Raw genomic sequence first — 18,452 nt, 5'->3', positions numbered from 1 at the left:
CTCAAGTCATTATGAGTTTATCTTCTCTCGTCCCAGTCCTCGGTTCGATATTCGCTCAACTTGAAATTTTTTGAGTGAGGACATATACTCATTTGTAAGTTGTAAGGTTATAAGCCGTATTTATCAAAAAAAATGAAACAGAGAACAATCTGTAAGCAGTATATATAAACAAACCATTATTGTAATATTGAAGGGATTATTTTACAATGACAAGTTGCAAAACAATTTATTTATAAACACTTGCAACTGTGAAGAATTGAAAATGTTCTCATCCATACCATAGGTACCAGGCTGGAAGAAACATACAACACCAGATCGTAAATGATTAAATTTTATACAGACTTGCGGAATTTGATTATTAGATGCACCGAAAATTAACAAATTTTTACAAAGTGCAGCTCTTCAGAGACATAGCATGACCCTGGAAGTTCAAAGTAGGAAAAAAAATCATGCCATTGCTTCACAGTCCTGCATGTTTGCTTGATTGCCATTGACGCTGGCAGGTGCTAGTTTATCTCCACATGCACCACCACCACAGCCGCCACAACCGCCACTCTTCAACATACCTCCTCCACAACCACCTCCACAGCCTCCACCGCATCCTCCACCACATCCTCCGCTCTTTGCCATTCCTCCACAACCACCACTGCCACCACAACCCCCTCCACAGCCGCCGCAGCCACCACTCTTCACCATATTTCCACATTCACCTCCACAGCCTCCGCTTCCACCACAGCCTCCACAACCACCACTCTTCACCATATTTCCACATTCACCACTACAACCACTACCACATCCACCAGAATCCGCAGTCCTTGTCATATTACCGCATTCACTGCCACAGCTTCCACATCCTCCAGTTAAAGGTGCCACATCATTCCCTTTAGCACCTTCCGGGCTCAACTCCGCTTCTTTCTCCTCACCAAGGAAGTCTGTTTCTTGTTCTTTTTCATGGCATTCATTGACTCCTTGAGTCAAAACACCCTCCTTCAGATTTTCACTAGCAATATTAGCAAGGCCGCTATACCCCTCCTTTCTCAAAGTTTCAGAATATATGAAACCCAATATAATACCAGGGATCACTAACCAATCTTCTTGTACCTGACATTTAAGAGAATTTTTATTTAATGTTGTCACAACTAACAAATTATGGTAAAAGTCTCGTGTATATTTTGAAAACAAGATTTTTACCTTCAAAATTCCAGATTTTAAGTCAAACAATGCTACTGCCCGGCCATATGGGTCTTCTGCAGAGAATTCAACTGCTGTTAGAAAATCTTGGTCACTTCTTCTCTTCTCGCAGTGCTTTGGTTCATATTCCAGCTTTCTGCCAGGGAAATATCTCACCTGTTCCAAGAGATGATGATAATATTTATATTTGTATTATTAAGCCGAATGTTACATCCAGATCACTAGCAGCAAAAATCTTCACGTATATGCATCATGGTTGCTTACTAACTTATGGAGTATTTGGGTTATTGATGATTATCGATTATAAGTTAAGATTCCTGGTGATACTGCTTCTGATAATAGAGAGTTCTAAGTGCTGGTTGGTTGGGAAAAACATATTTAGGTACATACATCATAGAATAAAAAGGAATTGAAAGATTTTTTTTGCTCATTAAAATTTCAAGTTTGCTGGCAAAGACTAAATTCTGACTGTTTACAATTTCTAATCATTTAATGATATACTTGGACTTTCGAATAATTCCCTTGTAAAAGATGTGGTAACAAATTTTACTGATTATCTTTGAACACTTTCTAGTTATTTTTCTGGAAACTATTTGATCTCATTCTCTCCCTATGTGATACAAATATGATGGGAAATGATTAACAATGTGGTTAAAACCTAGTTTATGGAATAACTCAAACGATAGGTATGGTTATATAATATAGCAAATAGACAGAGAGTCCAGGGATTAGTATTCCCATGAAACAATCATAGCCATAGTGACTATGTTCTCGGCTCAAACTTTCTGATTAAACCATAAAACCAACTATGCTGTTTCAACAGGTTGAGCAATACTTTATGTTATTCATAATTGACTTAAGTAGATCTGACTGCTTATAAGCAACTCAATAAAGTCTTACCGACCTAAATACGCAAGAGTTCTTAACAGTCTTTCTACAAGAATAATAAACCAGAATAAGTCATGTAATTGTGCGATTTGAGAATTACAATATGTATCTAGTTGATTCGCATGAAAAAACAAGATGTACTTACCGTATGGTGGCCTTTAAGCTCAAAAAAGGGAATGCCGACATCAGCATTAGTAAAAATTTGAACAGACCATGAAGAGTCTACGAAAGACCACTTTGTTCCCACCAACTTTGCAAGAGTGCGCATTTCGCCTGATTCAGTGATGCCGATCACCTCTTTTTTAGGAAATTCATTATTCGGTTCCTTCAACTTTCTATCCCTGTAGTGCACAAGAGACCAATAAATTAAGAGTAGTTTATGACTCTACTTAGATCTTAACTAGTGTCAACAGCGAATAATGCAGATTGCAAGGAATCAGACAGTTATCCAGAACTGCTAATGCAATAACAACATGATAAACTGTATTCTACATCTGAGAATGTTAACTTTTTTAAAAATGTCAAAGTTGCATAAAAAAATTCTGAAATACAATAGTCAATGTTATACGGTTCCCTCCTAGCTAAGTAACCAATATGTAAAAGTTCACCTTCTATCCATGTTATGATATATAGTAATCTAGTTCAAAGACATTCATCAAATTAAACTCAAAACAATATAGTATATAGTTCAAAGATGTTCATCAAATTTAACTGAACACACAAATATTTATCACATGTAGACACAAATATAAGTACCTCATTTGAAGGCTAATGAGCTCATTTCCAGTTTCATCAGTGATGTGTGTCCAACTCTTAGCAAATTTAACTTCCGGAAGGGGTGAAAAACAAGAACCCTTCAAGAATGGACGAGAACGAACCATTTGAAGCACACGTGTTGCAGGGCTTGGAATACTAAATGAGACGGCTGCTCTAATACAGATTGGATCTGAACTGACAAGGCCAGGGAGAGGACCCACCTCAAACCATTTTTCCACTGAGAGGCTAGAGACAGGAACGAGATAATCTTCCAGCGAGATAGAAGTGGATCCTAAAGCTTTGGGTTTTGATTTAGGTAAGTTAGACTTTGAGTGAGCGAAAACTTCAAAAAGCAAGCGTCCTGTAGGTTGACAATTGAATAAAGCAACTTGTTTCTCTCCATATTCAGAATAAATATTGAGCTTCCTCTTCGTGTTAAATATTACATCTGGCTGCGTCTTGCTAAAAGAGACGTAGACACCTCCCTTGAGTCCCTCAGGTAAGTTCTTTATCTCAACAAACTCCAGCATGACCTTGGGATATAATACAGATTATAATTCGGTTTATTACAAATTCTACTGAGACCACAAAAATTCTCGTAGTAGTACATATAAAGATAGAAAAGACGGTGAATGTATCCAATTGATCTGGCTCATGGGTACTCTGATTGCTGATCACATGCCTATGTATGAGGTCAAACAAGTTATTAACATGTCAACCCTATTAATATTTCTACTTTTGCAAATTCAGTATGCCACTCTAAATGCGTCCTTACAACAAGATTGGTTAAAAAGATTATCCAGTAAACTAAAAATAGGGTGGAGGACATAGGAGTAAGTGAAAAATTACTTCTTTTTTGCTGCTCTGTGAAAGGAGCTACTATGGGTACAATAGTTACTGGTGACAAAATGTATTTAGCGCAAGGAAATAACTGGAGTTGAGACCTAGGTATAGCAAAAAAAATTTGGAGACACTGAAGCTAAATTCTTGAAAAGTAATATAGAAGACAAATCTAAATGTTGCTAATTTGCACATAGTGGTATACCCCACAAACATATTACCAGTCCCATTCTTGCACAAACGAAGACTAGAGAGTATATATCTAGTTAATATGTTATACTCCTTCTATGCAGTTGCATAGCAAATATTCATCAAAGTATAACTTACTCTCACCAGAATACCAGAGAAACAACACAAACGGAAGTACTAATTAGGAAAAGAGTTTACCTCCACGGACCTTAACTCGGGAAGGCGTATGATTTGTTGCTGCACATTGGTTGAAATAATCTTATTGATCACAGATTTTGACACAACTGGAATGCTTACTAGAGGAGATGGAGCAGCACCTCTGTACATTGATCCTGCTCTCCAATATCTTAAGCCAAATGTCTTCTCCCACTGGCTTGTTGTTTCAGAAAAACCAACATCCAGCTTTTGCCCTTTCGTTCTGTCTGAGTCTGCGTCGTCATGTTCCAAAACCTTCCCAATAAGTTTAACCAGGTCTTTGCAGTAAGACACTGGGTGCAACTGGTGAGAATGCCAGATCAGGTCAATGTCGTAGGTCGGAACACAGAAGCGTTTAAGCATATGCTCTCTGTTTTTCTTAATTAAATGCAGGAAACCTTTATATCTGGCCACAGCTCCCTCAAGAAATAACTCATTCTTCATATGAGGTCTGGAAACCTGGTGAACATACTAGTTAAAAAGAAGATATAGTGTACAATACACATGCAATGTTTTAGATATAGTCGATTTCTTTTTAAATGGCTTCAAATGTAAATAAGCAAATTGGATGATATTTAAAGATATTAGCAAGAATTAACTGCATAAACTACAATTATTTTAAAACCGACATCTATTTGCAATGTAAAAAAATTGAAATTTCTGACTCTCTGTTACCTAAATGATATAAATCAAGATGGATTCTTCAGTTTCAGTACTAGGCTAATCAAAATCCTTAAACTCAGAGAACTAAAAGGCTGACCACAAGCTTTGCACGGACCACAGTTGATCATAATAGAGGGCAAGAAAATTGCTATTCTATGCAATAAAATTTGCTAAAGATTTTCCAAAGCATTTAATCAAAGTTCTAGATTTTTTTTTGTTTCCGCTAGAAGTGCTAAATGAGGGCAATACGTAGAAAAATAAAAAAATGCATAAAATTCTATAACAGTGAAGCTGATAACAAACATATATAATGCGTGGAGGTCACAATTGTATTAAAGATGTAGAGTTTCTGTGTCCAACATTGTGACATTGAATATAGATAACACGATCACTTCCCTATATTACCTGGTAGAAGAATGGACTCTGTCTCTCAATAGCTAAAACAAGATCATATGTGGTGTGCTTTTCAGCATCTGCTGCTTTCTCAAATGTTTCATCCCAGCAAGATGTATCGGGGTCAAAGCTATAGGGTTCAACCGGGTACAACCTTTTCCAAATCTCTTCTGTCTCTCTTCCTGAAACCCCTTCAATCGATGACACAACATTGCTATTATCAAGAATCCTTCCATAGAACTTCTTGCAATCAGACATATACCTTACCTAAAGAAGAAACAAAGAATCACATCTTTCAGTCCCTAAATAATATGTTCGAATAGAACAACTATGTGTTAAAACAAAACAGCACAGAAGCATACTGGATTAAGCCTGTGGCAGTGCCAAACCCATTCACAATCAAGAGGAACAACCAAAGGTCCTTTAGAGATCCCGGACTCGGTGTTTCTAGCAAGCAGTGGGAGCCAACAAGCATTATACCTGAAATTTAATTTACAATAAGTTCACATGCAAAACCACCACTGCTAAAAATGCATAGCAACAAACAGAAGTCCTAACTCCTAAGGGTTATGAATTTGTTCTGCCTGCATAGTAACTTAAGACTAATAATCAAATTATTAAATTTATTCCCCATTTGTCAACTTCTAACAAAATATTCACCATTTGACTTATAAGTTGGATTCCAAAAAGAACAAAATTAGTACATTCATATTTTCGTTCATTTTTCCATTCCATCCCTAGCAATTTATACTAGAGCTCAAACCTAAACCCATAATGAAATCCCCGTTTTCTTCAAAAAAAAAATAGTAACTAAATTTTGCATTCCCTCTTACATTATTTATTTTCCCTCGAGTTTTTAATCACAATAGTTCATTCAATTCCGTCTCCATTCCATTCCTCCCGACCAACAAAATTAACATGATTTAATACCATAAACCAACAACCTGATCAACATATACTAAATATTGTAGTATTATTTACAAAGAAACAAGTAATAACCACAATTATCAATTTAGCAAAAAAAAAAATTAACAACAATTATCGCCAACAAGGTGTTGGTGCGGTGGTTGAGCTCTTATAAACTTCTTACAGGAGGTCAGGAGTTCGAAAATTAGCAAAAATAATTAAAAAAATAACAACAATAATCAATACAAAACAATTAACATAAATACCTATAAATAGCTCTTTGCACAGCAGGGCCTTTGTACAGCCAACGATTACGATCAACAGCTGCAAGAAACTGAAGCTGCTGTTTAGCAGTTGCCACAAGATCCTCACTAACAACAATCTGTTGAGCTTTGCTCCACTCTATCTCCTGTTCTTTCTCCATATCAATATTCCCCTAGTACAAAAAAAACACAAGTAAATAAAAAGATTATAAATGTCAAGACAATTATTAACGTGAAATCACAATGGGTTTTTTTCAATAACTGAATTGAAAACTACATAATATATTTTTCTTACAAGAAAAAGATTGATTGTAGATGGTTAATGACTGTAAAGAACGCGAAGAAATCAAGAAATTGCTCAGGCGATCATCAGAATGGAGTGGATCGTTTTAATGGGCTTCTGGGGTGTTTGATATTCAGATTTTTATATCAAAATCTTGAAATTTTATTGCAGGTTTTAAGGGGCGATCATGAATGAATATAAATAGAATATGATGAAGTCTCTGTCTTTCTTAGTCAATGTATTGTGTGTACTTTGTGTGTGCTGTGTGGAATGTAGTACTGCAGTTATACTTTCATGACTAAAATACCCTTTCATAACCGAATCATAAAGTAATCGAAACACCGAAGGCTATTTTATATCGGAAAATACGAAGACGTTTATTAATCGTAACTGTTTTAATAAAAAAAAATAGTTGAATTAAATTTTGCAAAACAAAATAGAAAATACTGGTTATCTAGTAGAGATCAGAAAATTTATTCTGAAAAAGGATTGTGAATGGTAAATTAGACATTCCACCAAATGCTTTTGCGTGCAAGGAAAAGAGCTGGTTAAACTAATCAAAGGATAATAATGGTATATTATTGTACTACCCAAGTGATGTAGTACAAGTTGTTCAATTGTTAAATCTTATCCGTATTGTCCATGTTATAACTGTACTAATGTCTGTGAAGTACATTATGTCATATTGGCCTGTTTGAGGTACCATTTATACATATCAGATGTTCACGATACCATAACCATTCAAGACTGAACAATAAAAGAAGTCACTAAAGAAAACCAATAATGGTTACAAGCGGGAGAGGCTTAGCTCCAAGAGCGTCTCCTCCCTAAACAATTTCGAAAAAATTATAAACGTCTTTGAATGACCAATGTTGTAAAGTAAATGTAAAATCTCATTCTTGTATACTGAACCTTCAAGTTACCTTTGGAAATCTCCTACTTCAAAAACTGATGGTAGTGAACCAATGGAATGATTTGATATAAATGTAAAATTTATTGAATTTTGTTGACTGGGAGGCTAGTCTACTTCCTTGCTGCCTCTTCATACTCAGCTTCAGGAGGCTGCTCTCCACCCTGAGACCCTCCAGAGGCATCCCCTCCGGAGCCCTTGCTCATGTGCTCTCCAATCTTTGAAAGGGCTTTATTTGCAGCATCAAGCTTTGACTTGATCTCCTCGGCATTTTCACCGCCTGCTGCCGTCCTTAGGCTCGATACGGCAGCCTCAATCTCTGTAACCACCTCTGACGGAATCTTATCCTTGAACTCGCCCAAGCTCTTCTCGATGCTATATATTGAAGTTTCAGCACTATTTTTGAGGTCGATCAATTCTTTCCTCTCCTGATCTTTTTGAGAATGTAAATCTGCTTCCCTAACCATATTCTGGATCTCCTCGTCAGAAAGCCCTCCAGATGATTTTATTGTAATCTGTTGCTCTTTTCCGGTCGCCTTGTCCTTTGCAGAAACAGTGACAATACCATTGGCATCAATGTCAAATGTCACTTCAACTTGTGGCAATCCCCTAGGTGCAGGCGGTATACCAGAGAGTTCGAATTCTCCAAGAAGCTTGTTGTCAGCAGCCATTTGACGCTCACCTTGATGCACTCTAATTCCAACTTGTGTCTGGTTGTCAGCTGCTGTAGAAAAGACCTAAGAAATACATATACCACGTTCAAAGTGAATAATCCAGCATTTATCATCCAAATTTCAAAGCCAAGGAGCAGACAAACTGCCCAGTTATATACTAATATGATATCAACTTTTTTTTTGATGGAAATCTAACTGCTAAAGTAACTAGACTCAAGTACTCGGATACCCAACACAAAATTCGTGTGTATCATAATGTTCAATATTTTAAGTACACTGGTAAGACAACTTAAATCGCTTAACATGCTCTCAGCGCTATAGCACACCCTTATAATAGCATCAGAATATTTAACAACAAAAAGCAATTCAATGTTACAAAAGCTCAATCTAGAAGTAACAAGTGCATCACAGAGCAAAGCAGCTTCATTTGACCAGCAAAACATATAATTGACATGAGCTAATGCATAGACAAATTTTATGTTATGCATAGAATATAGATGAAATATATAATGCACATTTAAAGTTTATTTTCTAGGAACGGAAGCATGAATGACATCTAAGAAAACATCTTTAGCCCTAAGTCCATCCTCTTTTTAACTATTATTTTCCTAGCATAACTGCATGTTAAAATGTGACGGACTGACCTGAGACTTCTTTGTAGGAATTGTTGTGTTTCTGTTAATCAATTTGGTGAAAATGCCTCCAAGGGTTTCTAGACCAAGTGACAGTGGAGTTACATCCAACAAAAGGAGCTCTTTCACATCTCCTCGGAGTATACCACCCTGGATAGCAGCACCCATTGAAACTGCCTCGTCAGGATTAATACCCCTGCTTGGAGTCTTCCCAAATATTTCAGCAACAACTTCTTGAACCTTTGGAACCCTAGACATTCCTCCAACAAGTAGGACTTCATCTATCTCTTTCGCCGAGACACCAGCATCCTTTAGACAGTTATTACAAGGGATTCGCGTCCTCTCAATCAAGTGACCTACCAAGGTCTCAAACTTAGACCTGGTCAATTGAATGTTTAAATGTTTTGCACCGGAACTATCGGCAGTTATAAATGGAAGATTAATCTCAGTTTGATTTGTTGATGAAAGTTCAATCTTAGCCTTTTCGGCTGCTTCACGGAGCCTTTGCAAAGCAAGTTTATCCTTCGTTAGATCAACTTTGTCTGTTCTCTTGAATTCATTACCCAAGAAATCTAATAGTGTATTGTCAAAATCCTCACCGCCAAGAAAAGTGTCCCCGTTAGTTGCTTTAACCTGTTAAATGTATTGCCAAAATCTTAATTATATCGCTTCAGATAAGTTTTTTTTTTAAATCTGCTTCGATAAGTTATCATAACCATGTAAAGTAAATGAAAATTGTACCTCAAATACACCTCCAGATATTTCTAGAATAGAAACATCAAAAGTTCCACCTCCAAGATCAAAAACTGCAACTGTACCTTCTTTGTTGTTCAACCCATATGAAAGTGCTGCAGCAGTTGGCTCATTTATAATTCTAAGCACCTCTAGACCAGCTATTTTCCCCGCATCTTTAGTTGCTTGTCTTTGTGCATCATTAAAATAGGCAGGAACTGTGACTACAGCCTTACTCACACTCTTATTAAGATAAGCCTCTGCAGTTTCTTTCATCTTAGTAAGAACAAATGCTCCTATCTGGCTTGGAGAATACTGCTTCCCATTCATTTCGACCCAGGCATCTCCATTTGGAGCTTTGACTATCTTATATGGTACCATCTTCATTTCCTTTTGTGTCTGAGGATCATCAAAACGTCTCCCTATCAATCGTTTAGTTCCAAAAATTGTATTAGTTGGATTAGTCACAGCCTGACGCTTAGCAGTAGTGCCAACCAATAGCTCCTCTCTGTTATTGAAAGCCACAATGGAAGGTGTGGTTCGAGCTCCTTCGGAGTTCTCAATCACTTTTGGGGACTACAGAAAACATAACACATTTTCAACAATCATTTTTGAAGGGACACAATATTAACTAAGGTTTAATAAAAATCCATTATATAAACTGACCTTTCCTTCCATGATCGAAACACATGAGTTTGTTGTTCCCAGATCAACACCAATAACTTCATTGCCAAGTGGTTTAGAGCTGAAAAGAATTTTGTTTAATTAAAAAATAAAATAAATTAAAATCATACATTCACAATTGATACTGCAAACAAAAGTTTACACGGTAAAAAAAATAAAGAACTGATAAATTACCTGAAGTATCTTGCAAAATTTGTCAATTTATGAGCAAAAGGCTGAGTGGCTATAGGTGACTTGGCGGTTCCAGTAAACTGAGCATCAAAAGAGGTAATTAAGAACAAATGAAGCTTGAATTCGCAGGTAAATATTCTATTAGCTTGAGCACACATATATATACGAAGGTCAAGTTCGACTACAAATTCTACAAAAGGGCGAGATCTGATACATAATAACGAAATTTAACGAAAATAAAAACAATTATCATACTAATGATACGAATGCAAAGTATATCTTATACTACTACATAAATACACAATTCACTAAACACAAAAATAAGATTTGCCTAATACAAACACAATTCACCAAGTCTGTAGCTAAATTAACCTGGCACCGAATTAATACTGATTTTAATTCATTAATATGATTAAAAAATAAATTGTCTGCAAGTACAAAAAATTATCGAGATTATTCGTTTATCGAGTATTTAATAACCGAGTAAAAAGATATGTAAAATATAAATGAAGTTACCGATCTGTAAGCAGCTAAAGAAGAAGTATGAAGCTCTCGACGCCTTAGAGATCGCAATAGCATCGACGTGGCCATGGCCTCTCCCACCTCTTATTTGTGTGTGTTTAAAACACCTACAAGAAAAATAAAAATGTATTGAAAGGGTTTAAGGGGAGAGGCTGTGAGGGTTTTAGGGGTTTTTAAAACAACGGAGGTTTTGGTTTAGCTTGGGCAAGGGGTTAGTGGGCCCTTCCCCGTTACCCAAATTTTTTTTTTCTGTTTCTTATTAGTTGTCAAAGTCAGACTTTTCTTCATTTAATTAACTTCTGGATTTTTTGAGAATGTATGTGCAAAAAGTATTTGATTTTTCTCAAGTGTCTGGTGTATATGAACAAAAAATAGTATTGGTATCAAATATTTTAATTTATTAACAATAAGTTATTAAATATTCGTACATCTTGAAAACAGATAATATTAAAATCAATACTACCTCTATATGATTTAAAATCATGATAATATTTGTTCTTATTTTTCTTTATTTTGGTCGTAAACCGGAACCAATTCTCTTATTTTCTCTAAACAAGCTGGAAGCACTATTTTCTATACTATTAAATTTCTTCCCATACCTCAGTTTTATATTATTAAAATTTATTGGCAAGAGAATAATTAAAATAATTTTTACTCCCCTCATATTATTAAAATTGAAAACCAGACACGCTCGAAGAAAAATATATCTAACTAATAAATATATCGTTCATGAGATTGGCGCTTAAGTGAATCACAATTGTTTCATGAACGACTCTTCACAATTTAGTTTCGTGATGTTTTTCTGTATATTGCTGTGGGGACGCTTTCATAATTCAAACAGGGGTGATAAGCAAAAGAGCTTTGCTACCTCTCATAAACTTCAGAAAGTAGTTAAACAACAATGTAAATAAGCAATACTTTTTGTAGCATGACAAATTACATTTCTTCTACACTATGGTTAAAAGGCCGGCAACAGTATATTAAATTGCCTATATATTTTGCTATTACTAAGTTCATAGAATTGTAAGAAACTTACAACACTAGAGACCCTCAGGAGTTTACAAACAAGGATGTCATGACACAGACACACGTCTATTCTTCACCTTTGCTTAGGTAAACAGAAGCTCTTTAAAGCCGAAAATGAAGAGATTGCCAGATAATCCAGGGGGTATAAACGCATGATGATTACGCCTATACTTGATTAACTACAATTCCTCCGAATTTTCTGTTTGGTTTTCCTTGTTGACATTTTGCTGAAGGTATTCCTCTTCAATTGTTTGTTTAAGGATGAATAGCCTTTGAATAACCATGGGCAGGGTCATCTGCTTGGCTTCCCGGATCTCGGTATCTTCTTTATGAAGGTGGTGCGCATCAAGCATAATCTTGATCCATTTGTGCAGCTCCTTGGGAGTTCTGTTGCAAAGAGAACATAAAATGAGGGGGTTTATTAAAAGAACCCGAAGGTCATTGTTACAAACCAATGATAATAACCAGCATGAAGTTTCCATACGTGTATACAGCTTTTGGATCTCTTGCCTCACGGTCATCTCCAGGGGAAAAAGCGGTAGCCAGCGCAGAGAATCGCTCCTCGGGATCTGTGATATTCAGCAAATACTTGAGCAGCTTAATTTCTTTCGGCTCAATGCTCTTTAGACTAATCTTTGTGGCTCGATATAATCGATACATGATGTCTTTAACCTACAATAAATGATGAAATCAAAATACAAATGTTAAAAAACTGCCAACCGGGAAACCAGCAACCTGCCTACTAGCATAAAGATGAAACTGTCTAAAAGCACCAGGAGTTGGGTCAATTATTAGGATTTGATATTAATCGTAGCTGATAGCATAATTTCTATGATGGAGAGTACTGCTGGGTTTTTTGGTGGCAGGACCAAAACCCAATTATGGAATGGTAGGAAGTGGTCAGTCAGAAATAAACAAGGAAAAAGAAAGACATCACAAAACCGGTGTGCAAAAAGAAAGACATCACAAAACCGGTGTGCAAAAAGAAAGACATCATTAAATAAAATATCTTGAAAATGTTACAGTTCGGGTTGTGATTTAAATTTTGTGAGCATCCTTGTGGCATTGCACAAACTAATAGTTTCTGTTAGTATAATGTCTAGACTATTCGGAGTGACAGACATAACTCTGGATATTGCTTCGGCATATGCGGGCTTATTTTCTTATTAGCGAGTGAAATTCCAACCTTCTTTAGATTTCATGTATATAAATCAATTTCCATATGCTCTTTTACATGTTGCTTGTAACCGTTATATGTGCACGAACACGGAGGTGAACCAAATAATACATTAATACAAGTGTGGCGTACATAGATGTCAAAACGACTGCCTATGTAAATAATTTAAGCCAAACAAATATTAGCTTGACCTTTTGCCTAGGCTAATTTAATGCATGATTTACTATTTACATAATAGGGAAACTTCATATCTCTATGTACAAACATATCATATCTCAGAATTCAACTTTAATAAGTTCACCTGATCAAATAATTAAAATGATTACCCATATTATATTGCATATCATGATATACTCTGTCATCCTTACCTCATTTTTCATCGTTGTAGACTCTTTTGCTGAAGCCCAAGCACTATTTATTAAGAGAATCAAAGACGAGTCGAGTTCTTTTGCCTTTGCAAGGCTATTAATTTTCTCGCATGCCTCCTCGATTGATGGAGAATTTAGAATATCATCAAATTTGGCTTGCGCAGAATCCAATGTGTCCACTATCTCTATTGTATTATCATAGGCACTAACTGCAGATAAGCATCTAGCACCAAGTCTGGCCACAGCTGCTCAACAACAAAAGAGCAATATTAGTTGTTGAAAGTTGTAGGACATTGTTACAATAACCATATTATTTTTCTGATATACTAAATGATTTACTGATTATCAAAACAAACTTTCATATCAAAAACTCATAAAGTCACGTATGTTAAAATTAGGCATTCACTAAGTACAGCAGCACAAGATGTATTACCATCACGATCCTCCAAGCCATCATATGTTTCTGAAAGTAAAGTGAGGTGACGGAAGAACTCCTCTGTGAAATCTTTGCGACGCTTGGAAACTATTGCATTTATATCCAAAGGGCTACCCTCTATCTCTTTAAGAAGGTCTGTGTGCCTCTCCATTTCATCATCAATCTGCAATACTGATTCCAAGTCAACACAAAACGGAAAAGCAAAAAGAAAGTGCAGCATGCCTAAATTCATAAAATTAGCACGTGATTACAATATAGATGCAGGTAACTTTTTCCTATCCGAAAAAATATGCGCATTTTAATAGACTAATAAACCAGTTTAATAGGAAAGTTGTCAACTTTTCATCTTATTCATCCACTATTTAGCAACTCCAATATGAATTTCACTGTATAGAATGTTTAATATATAATGACATATGTATATGCTAAACCGATGTGATTTTGAAATGGAATGCTCTTGCATAAGATGCAATTTGGACCATGCCCAGGCTGTAAAGTTGGCAATGAAATTTGAAACATTAATTTCATACGCTAAGTTTTAGGGAAATTTGAAACTATAAATGAGTTAAAGAACTCAAGTTCTATAGAATAAATTTATTTAAAATTTGCAGTTTAGCAAATCTAAGACAGATATCCATCAGTTAAGACATGTGATTATGTAGAAAGTAAGACATATCAATGGCATTATGGCATCAACATTTGCTAAATAATCTGATTTCGAATGTAGAGTGTGATGATACATAATGCAATATCTAGACCACACCCCAAAGTTTCGAACCACTAAATTATTGGTTAAACTTAAACCTAAAAAACAAAGAAACAACTAAACAAATTGTACTAAAAATGATCAACAATTGATTTTTTTTCTTACCCTCTTAACTTTTCTTCCCAATGTAATAAGTTTCTGCTTCATACCAGAGTCAGTTTGCGACATAGCACGCGTATGACACCGATCGTAAAACCTATCCCTATACTTCTTCCAATCATCTCTAAAGACCAAATATTTCCTCCAATCTTTAACCCTAGGCTTCTCATTCAAGAACAAATCAATAATCTTATCACAAAATTTAGTCATAGTATAACCCTCTGCTATTTCAACCTCAGCAGCTTGTTCCTCCACTTGTACACAGCTCACTTTTCTTGAAAACATTTCTGATCCAATTAAAAAAAATCAAAACTTTATTCATTTCAGCAACTAAAATCAACTATAAACAGATAAAGACTAAATTATTGTACAAAAAACCAATAAAAATGCTTACTTTTGGTGAATTTTGTGGGTCTGGAGGAGAGGAAGTGATTAGAGGATGTGAAGACGAGAGATGAAGAGGGCATGATTGGTATTGTGAGAATTGTTGGGGGCATTTCTGTCTTGAAAGATGATAAGGCGGATTTTAGGTGAGATGGGTTGTTTGTAGAAGTGGAGATTGATGTGTTGAAACCTAAAAGATTCGACATTTTTACTTGAGTTGGAGCTGGAAAAAGAGAAAGCGAAAGAAGTTGAGCATACGAATTGAGGATGAAGTGCTCAGTGCTATCCGACGTCGTTTTCAAGAACCCTTCATAAACCCTGTGTATTTTCCCTTCTTTTTTTTCGCTAAATCCTTTTTTTCCTTAGGGTTAGTAATTTCACCGCAATAGTCCATGTATCGAGTTGGTCATAAAAACGCCATCACAGGGGTCCCCTTAATCATTTACAGGTACATCTGGTTAGTCAATATCAAAATTTTATGATTGAAAATTTGATGTGTTAAAATTTTCCCGATATAACATTTATCTGATACTTCATATATCCCATTATATTTTATATATCACTTTTTACATGTTTTTCAACATTTCTTTAAAACATAATTTCACAATATTTTTTTAAAAAAAATCTGAATAAAAGTTTTATGTTTAAATTTTTATTAAAAAAATAAAAATTAAAAAATATTATGAAATTATAGTTTATAAAAGTGTCGAAATACGTGAAAACAGTACATGTATACAATCTATCGGGACGGAAGTAGTAACCGATAAGTTAACAACGATAGACCTGTTACTGTTAGCTATTTTTCAGTTGGCACCGAAATTGTAACACATATACAAATTTTTTTAAAAAAATCACACTCCAATCCCTGTTGCCAAATTTGTTGATCCCTTGCACGCAGAGATGTACAAAAAGTTTGGGCCCGAAAATCTGACCCGACCTGATCCGGTCAAAACCCGGTCAAGCCCGGGCCGGGTTTTCCAGCCCGGGCTTCAGGTCTCGACGGGGCCTATATTTTTAGGCAAAGTCCGGCCCGGCCCGACCCGATTAAAAGCCCGGTTAAAATATGAGTATTCTAATATATTTTCTTATATATTTATGAATTCACATATACTGTAAATATAAATAATACTTTAAACACGTATATATCTACATATTTGTGATTAATAATATTATTTATACACTTCATTGCATAAATAATGAAAGAAGATATAGTAAATACACTATATATATTTGGATAACAATGATAAAACATATTATTCTATAAACATGTTTATTTTTTGCAGAATTTAAATGTTTTCAACGAAATAATATTTTCATAATATATTCCAGGTAAACTAATACATTTTTAAGATGATATAGTTGCTAACACACGTAGTCTTCGGAATCTCTAATAAAACTCGATCCGATTTAAATTAGAAAAAACCCCGGCCCGATCCGATCCGGCCCGAAAAAAAGCCCGGTTAGGCCCGCCTCGAGAGCCCAAACAGGCTCTCACATTTTTGGAAAGCCCGGTCCGACCCGGACCGGTCAAAGTCAAAGCCCGAAAATCTCGGTTCGGTCAAAGCCCGGGTTTTTTAAGGTCCGGTCAAAATCCAGTATGGTGGGTCTTTTGTGCATCTCTGCTTGTAGGTGCTCTATATCTACTTTCTCGTCGTCTACATTCCCTCCATAGTTCTTTTCTTCAATTATTTCTAATCACAGACTTTATTTTTCTTTTGCTTATCATAATTATTTATTAAAATTATTTTAATAAACTACAAGGTGAAAAAATACACATGAAAGGAATTCAAGACAATAAATATTTAGTTCATTGTCACCTCGCTCGAATTGAATTTAACAATGATAATAATAAATTAGTCATACTAGTTTTGTACCGTGCAATGCACGGGTTGATTATTATTTTTTATATAATTTATTTATTGAAATATTTATTTTTATTTAACTAATTTTTAGTAAGATAATTTTATTTGCTATAATAATTTTATGTTTTTCATGAATAATCTATTTTTCAAAAAATTGTACTTTTTATACTTATATAGTAAGTTATTATTGTATTCTAATATTTGACATTGATAATCTAAATATAACATATATGTTATAATTTATTTTATTTCTTTCATTGTTTGATTTTTTTCACATTATAAATTTGTAAATAGAATATTTTAATCATATCATATAATGTGTTTACGTAATTATTTATTTATTTATATATATTTTTTCTTAATCTTGTCAAGTTTGATCAAAAATTAGAAAATTGTTTGGATTTGCATCTTACGGCGTTTGTAATAATATTTTATAATTTGCCGGTTCTAGTAATGATTTTAAAATTTTAATTTATACCTAATTATCATAGTACTTTTAAATATATTTTATTAGATTTCTATTTCAATTTTGAATTGTAATATGTTTATTATTATTATATTTTTTTCCTAATTTTTATGTTTTATAGGATTCATGTGCTATAAATTTTTTAAAAGATAAAATAAAATTTTTCCTTGAATTTTATAAGATTCATGTGCTCTAAATTTTTTAAAAAACAAACTTATATATTCCATTTTTTAAAAAAATGATCTAATCTATGTGTAATGAAATGGAGGTTATGTTGAATAATTATTGGTGGCAGTCAGGTACTTCTGATAGGAGAGGCATCAATTGGGTAGCGTGGAATGGTCTATCCATGTCCAAATGTCAAGGTGGTTTAGCGTTTCGCAGCCTCTATGGGTATAATATTGCCCTTGTAGCCAAACATGTTTGGACGTTCATCAACAAGCCTCAGGCTCTCGTATCACGTCTCTTTAAAGCTAAATATTTCCCGAACTTGCATATCTTACAGGCTAAATTGGGTGCTGGTTCTAGTTTTATCTGGCAAGGAATTGTTACAGCTAGGAATGAGATTATGCAGGGTTACAGATGGGTGCTGGGAGATGGGGAAACAATAAAGTGCTGTCAGGACCCTTGGTTGACTGCAAAAGCGGACTTTCGAGTCGATCAAACTCACAGTTATGTTGATAGAAACATTAGAGTGGCGGATTTATTTTTGCCCGGATCAAATGATTGGGATGTTAGTAAAGTGGTGTCCACGTTTTCTGCTACTGATGCTGCTTTGATTCTGTCAACCCGTATCCCTGGTGTTCGTGGTACTGATCGTTTAGCTTGGTCAAGGACGAAAAATGGTGTTTATTCAGTTAAGACAGGTTATCAGTTTTGGCATGGGCGCAATATTGGAGTGGGTTCTGTCCCGCAATCTGAAGGCTGGAGCAAGCTTTGGAAACTAGAGCTTCCACATAAAATTAAATTGTTTTTG

The 18,452-nt window shown here is 35.0% G+C and overlaps 3 protein-coding genes across 3 annotated transcripts; all 3 read right to left on the bottom strand.

The window, feature by feature from the left end:
* Window positions 1–159: 159 nt before the first annotated feature.
* Window positions 160–6,783, bottom strand: LOC141723391 (glycine-rich domain-containing protein 2-like). Its single transcript, XM_074525174.1, has 9 exons — window positions 6,580–6,783; window positions 6,288–6,457; window positions 5,478–5,595; window positions 5,128–5,382; window positions 4,063–4,518; window positions 2,836–3,368; window positions 2,225–2,420; window positions 1,192–1,347; window positions 160–1,101 (listed from the first exon to the last, which is right to left on the bottom strand). The coding sequence occupies exons 2-9, from the start codon at window positions 6,443–6,445 to the stop codon at window positions 448–450; spliced, it is 2,526 nt and encodes an 841-aa protein (XP_074381275.1). The 5' UTR covers window positions 6,446–6,457; window positions 6,580–6,783; the 3' UTR covers window positions 160–447.
* A 499-nt stretch (window positions 6,784–7,282) lies between these two features.
* Window positions 7,283–11,083, bottom strand: LOC141723390 (heat shock 70 kDa protein, mitochondrial-like). The gene is made up of 6 exons (XM_074525173.1): window positions 10,887–11,083; window positions 10,374–10,450; window positions 10,182–10,260; window positions 9,525–10,091; window positions 8,796–9,416; window positions 7,283–8,214 (listed from the first exon to the last, which is right to left on the bottom strand). The coding sequence occupies exons 1-6, from the start codon at window positions 10,959–10,961 to the stop codon at window positions 7,591–7,593; spliced, it is 2,043 nt and encodes a 680-aa protein (XP_074381274.1). The 5' UTR covers window positions 10,962–11,083; the 3' UTR covers window positions 7,283–7,590.
* A 713-nt stretch (window positions 11,084–11,796) lies between these two features.
* On the bottom strand, window positions 11,797–15,511 carry LOC141723389 (uncharacterized protein At4g37920). Its single transcript, XM_074525172.1, has 6 exons — window positions 15,159–15,511; window positions 14,771–15,051; window positions 13,897–14,062; window positions 13,464–13,708; window positions 12,403–12,590; window positions 11,797–12,305 (listed from the first exon to the last, which is right to left on the bottom strand). Exons 1-6 carry the CDS (start codon window positions 15,352–15,354, stop codon window positions 12,098–12,100), a joined length of 1,284 nt encoding a protein of 427 aa, XP_074381273.1. The 5' UTR covers window positions 15,355–15,511; the 3' UTR covers window positions 11,797–12,097.
* Between the last annotated feature and the right edge of the window lie 2,941 nt (window positions 15,512–18,452).

The sequence above is a fragment of the Apium graveolens genome, chromosome 5, assembly GCF_009905375.1.
Source record: "Apium graveolens cultivar Ventura chromosome 5, ASM990537v1, whole genome shotgun sequence".
In the NCBI taxonomy this organism is placed as follows: Eukaryota; Viridiplantae; Streptophyta; class Magnoliopsida; order Apiales; family Apiaceae; genus Apium; species Apium graveolens.
This window is presented reverse-complemented; position numbering and strand designations above follow the sequence as displayed.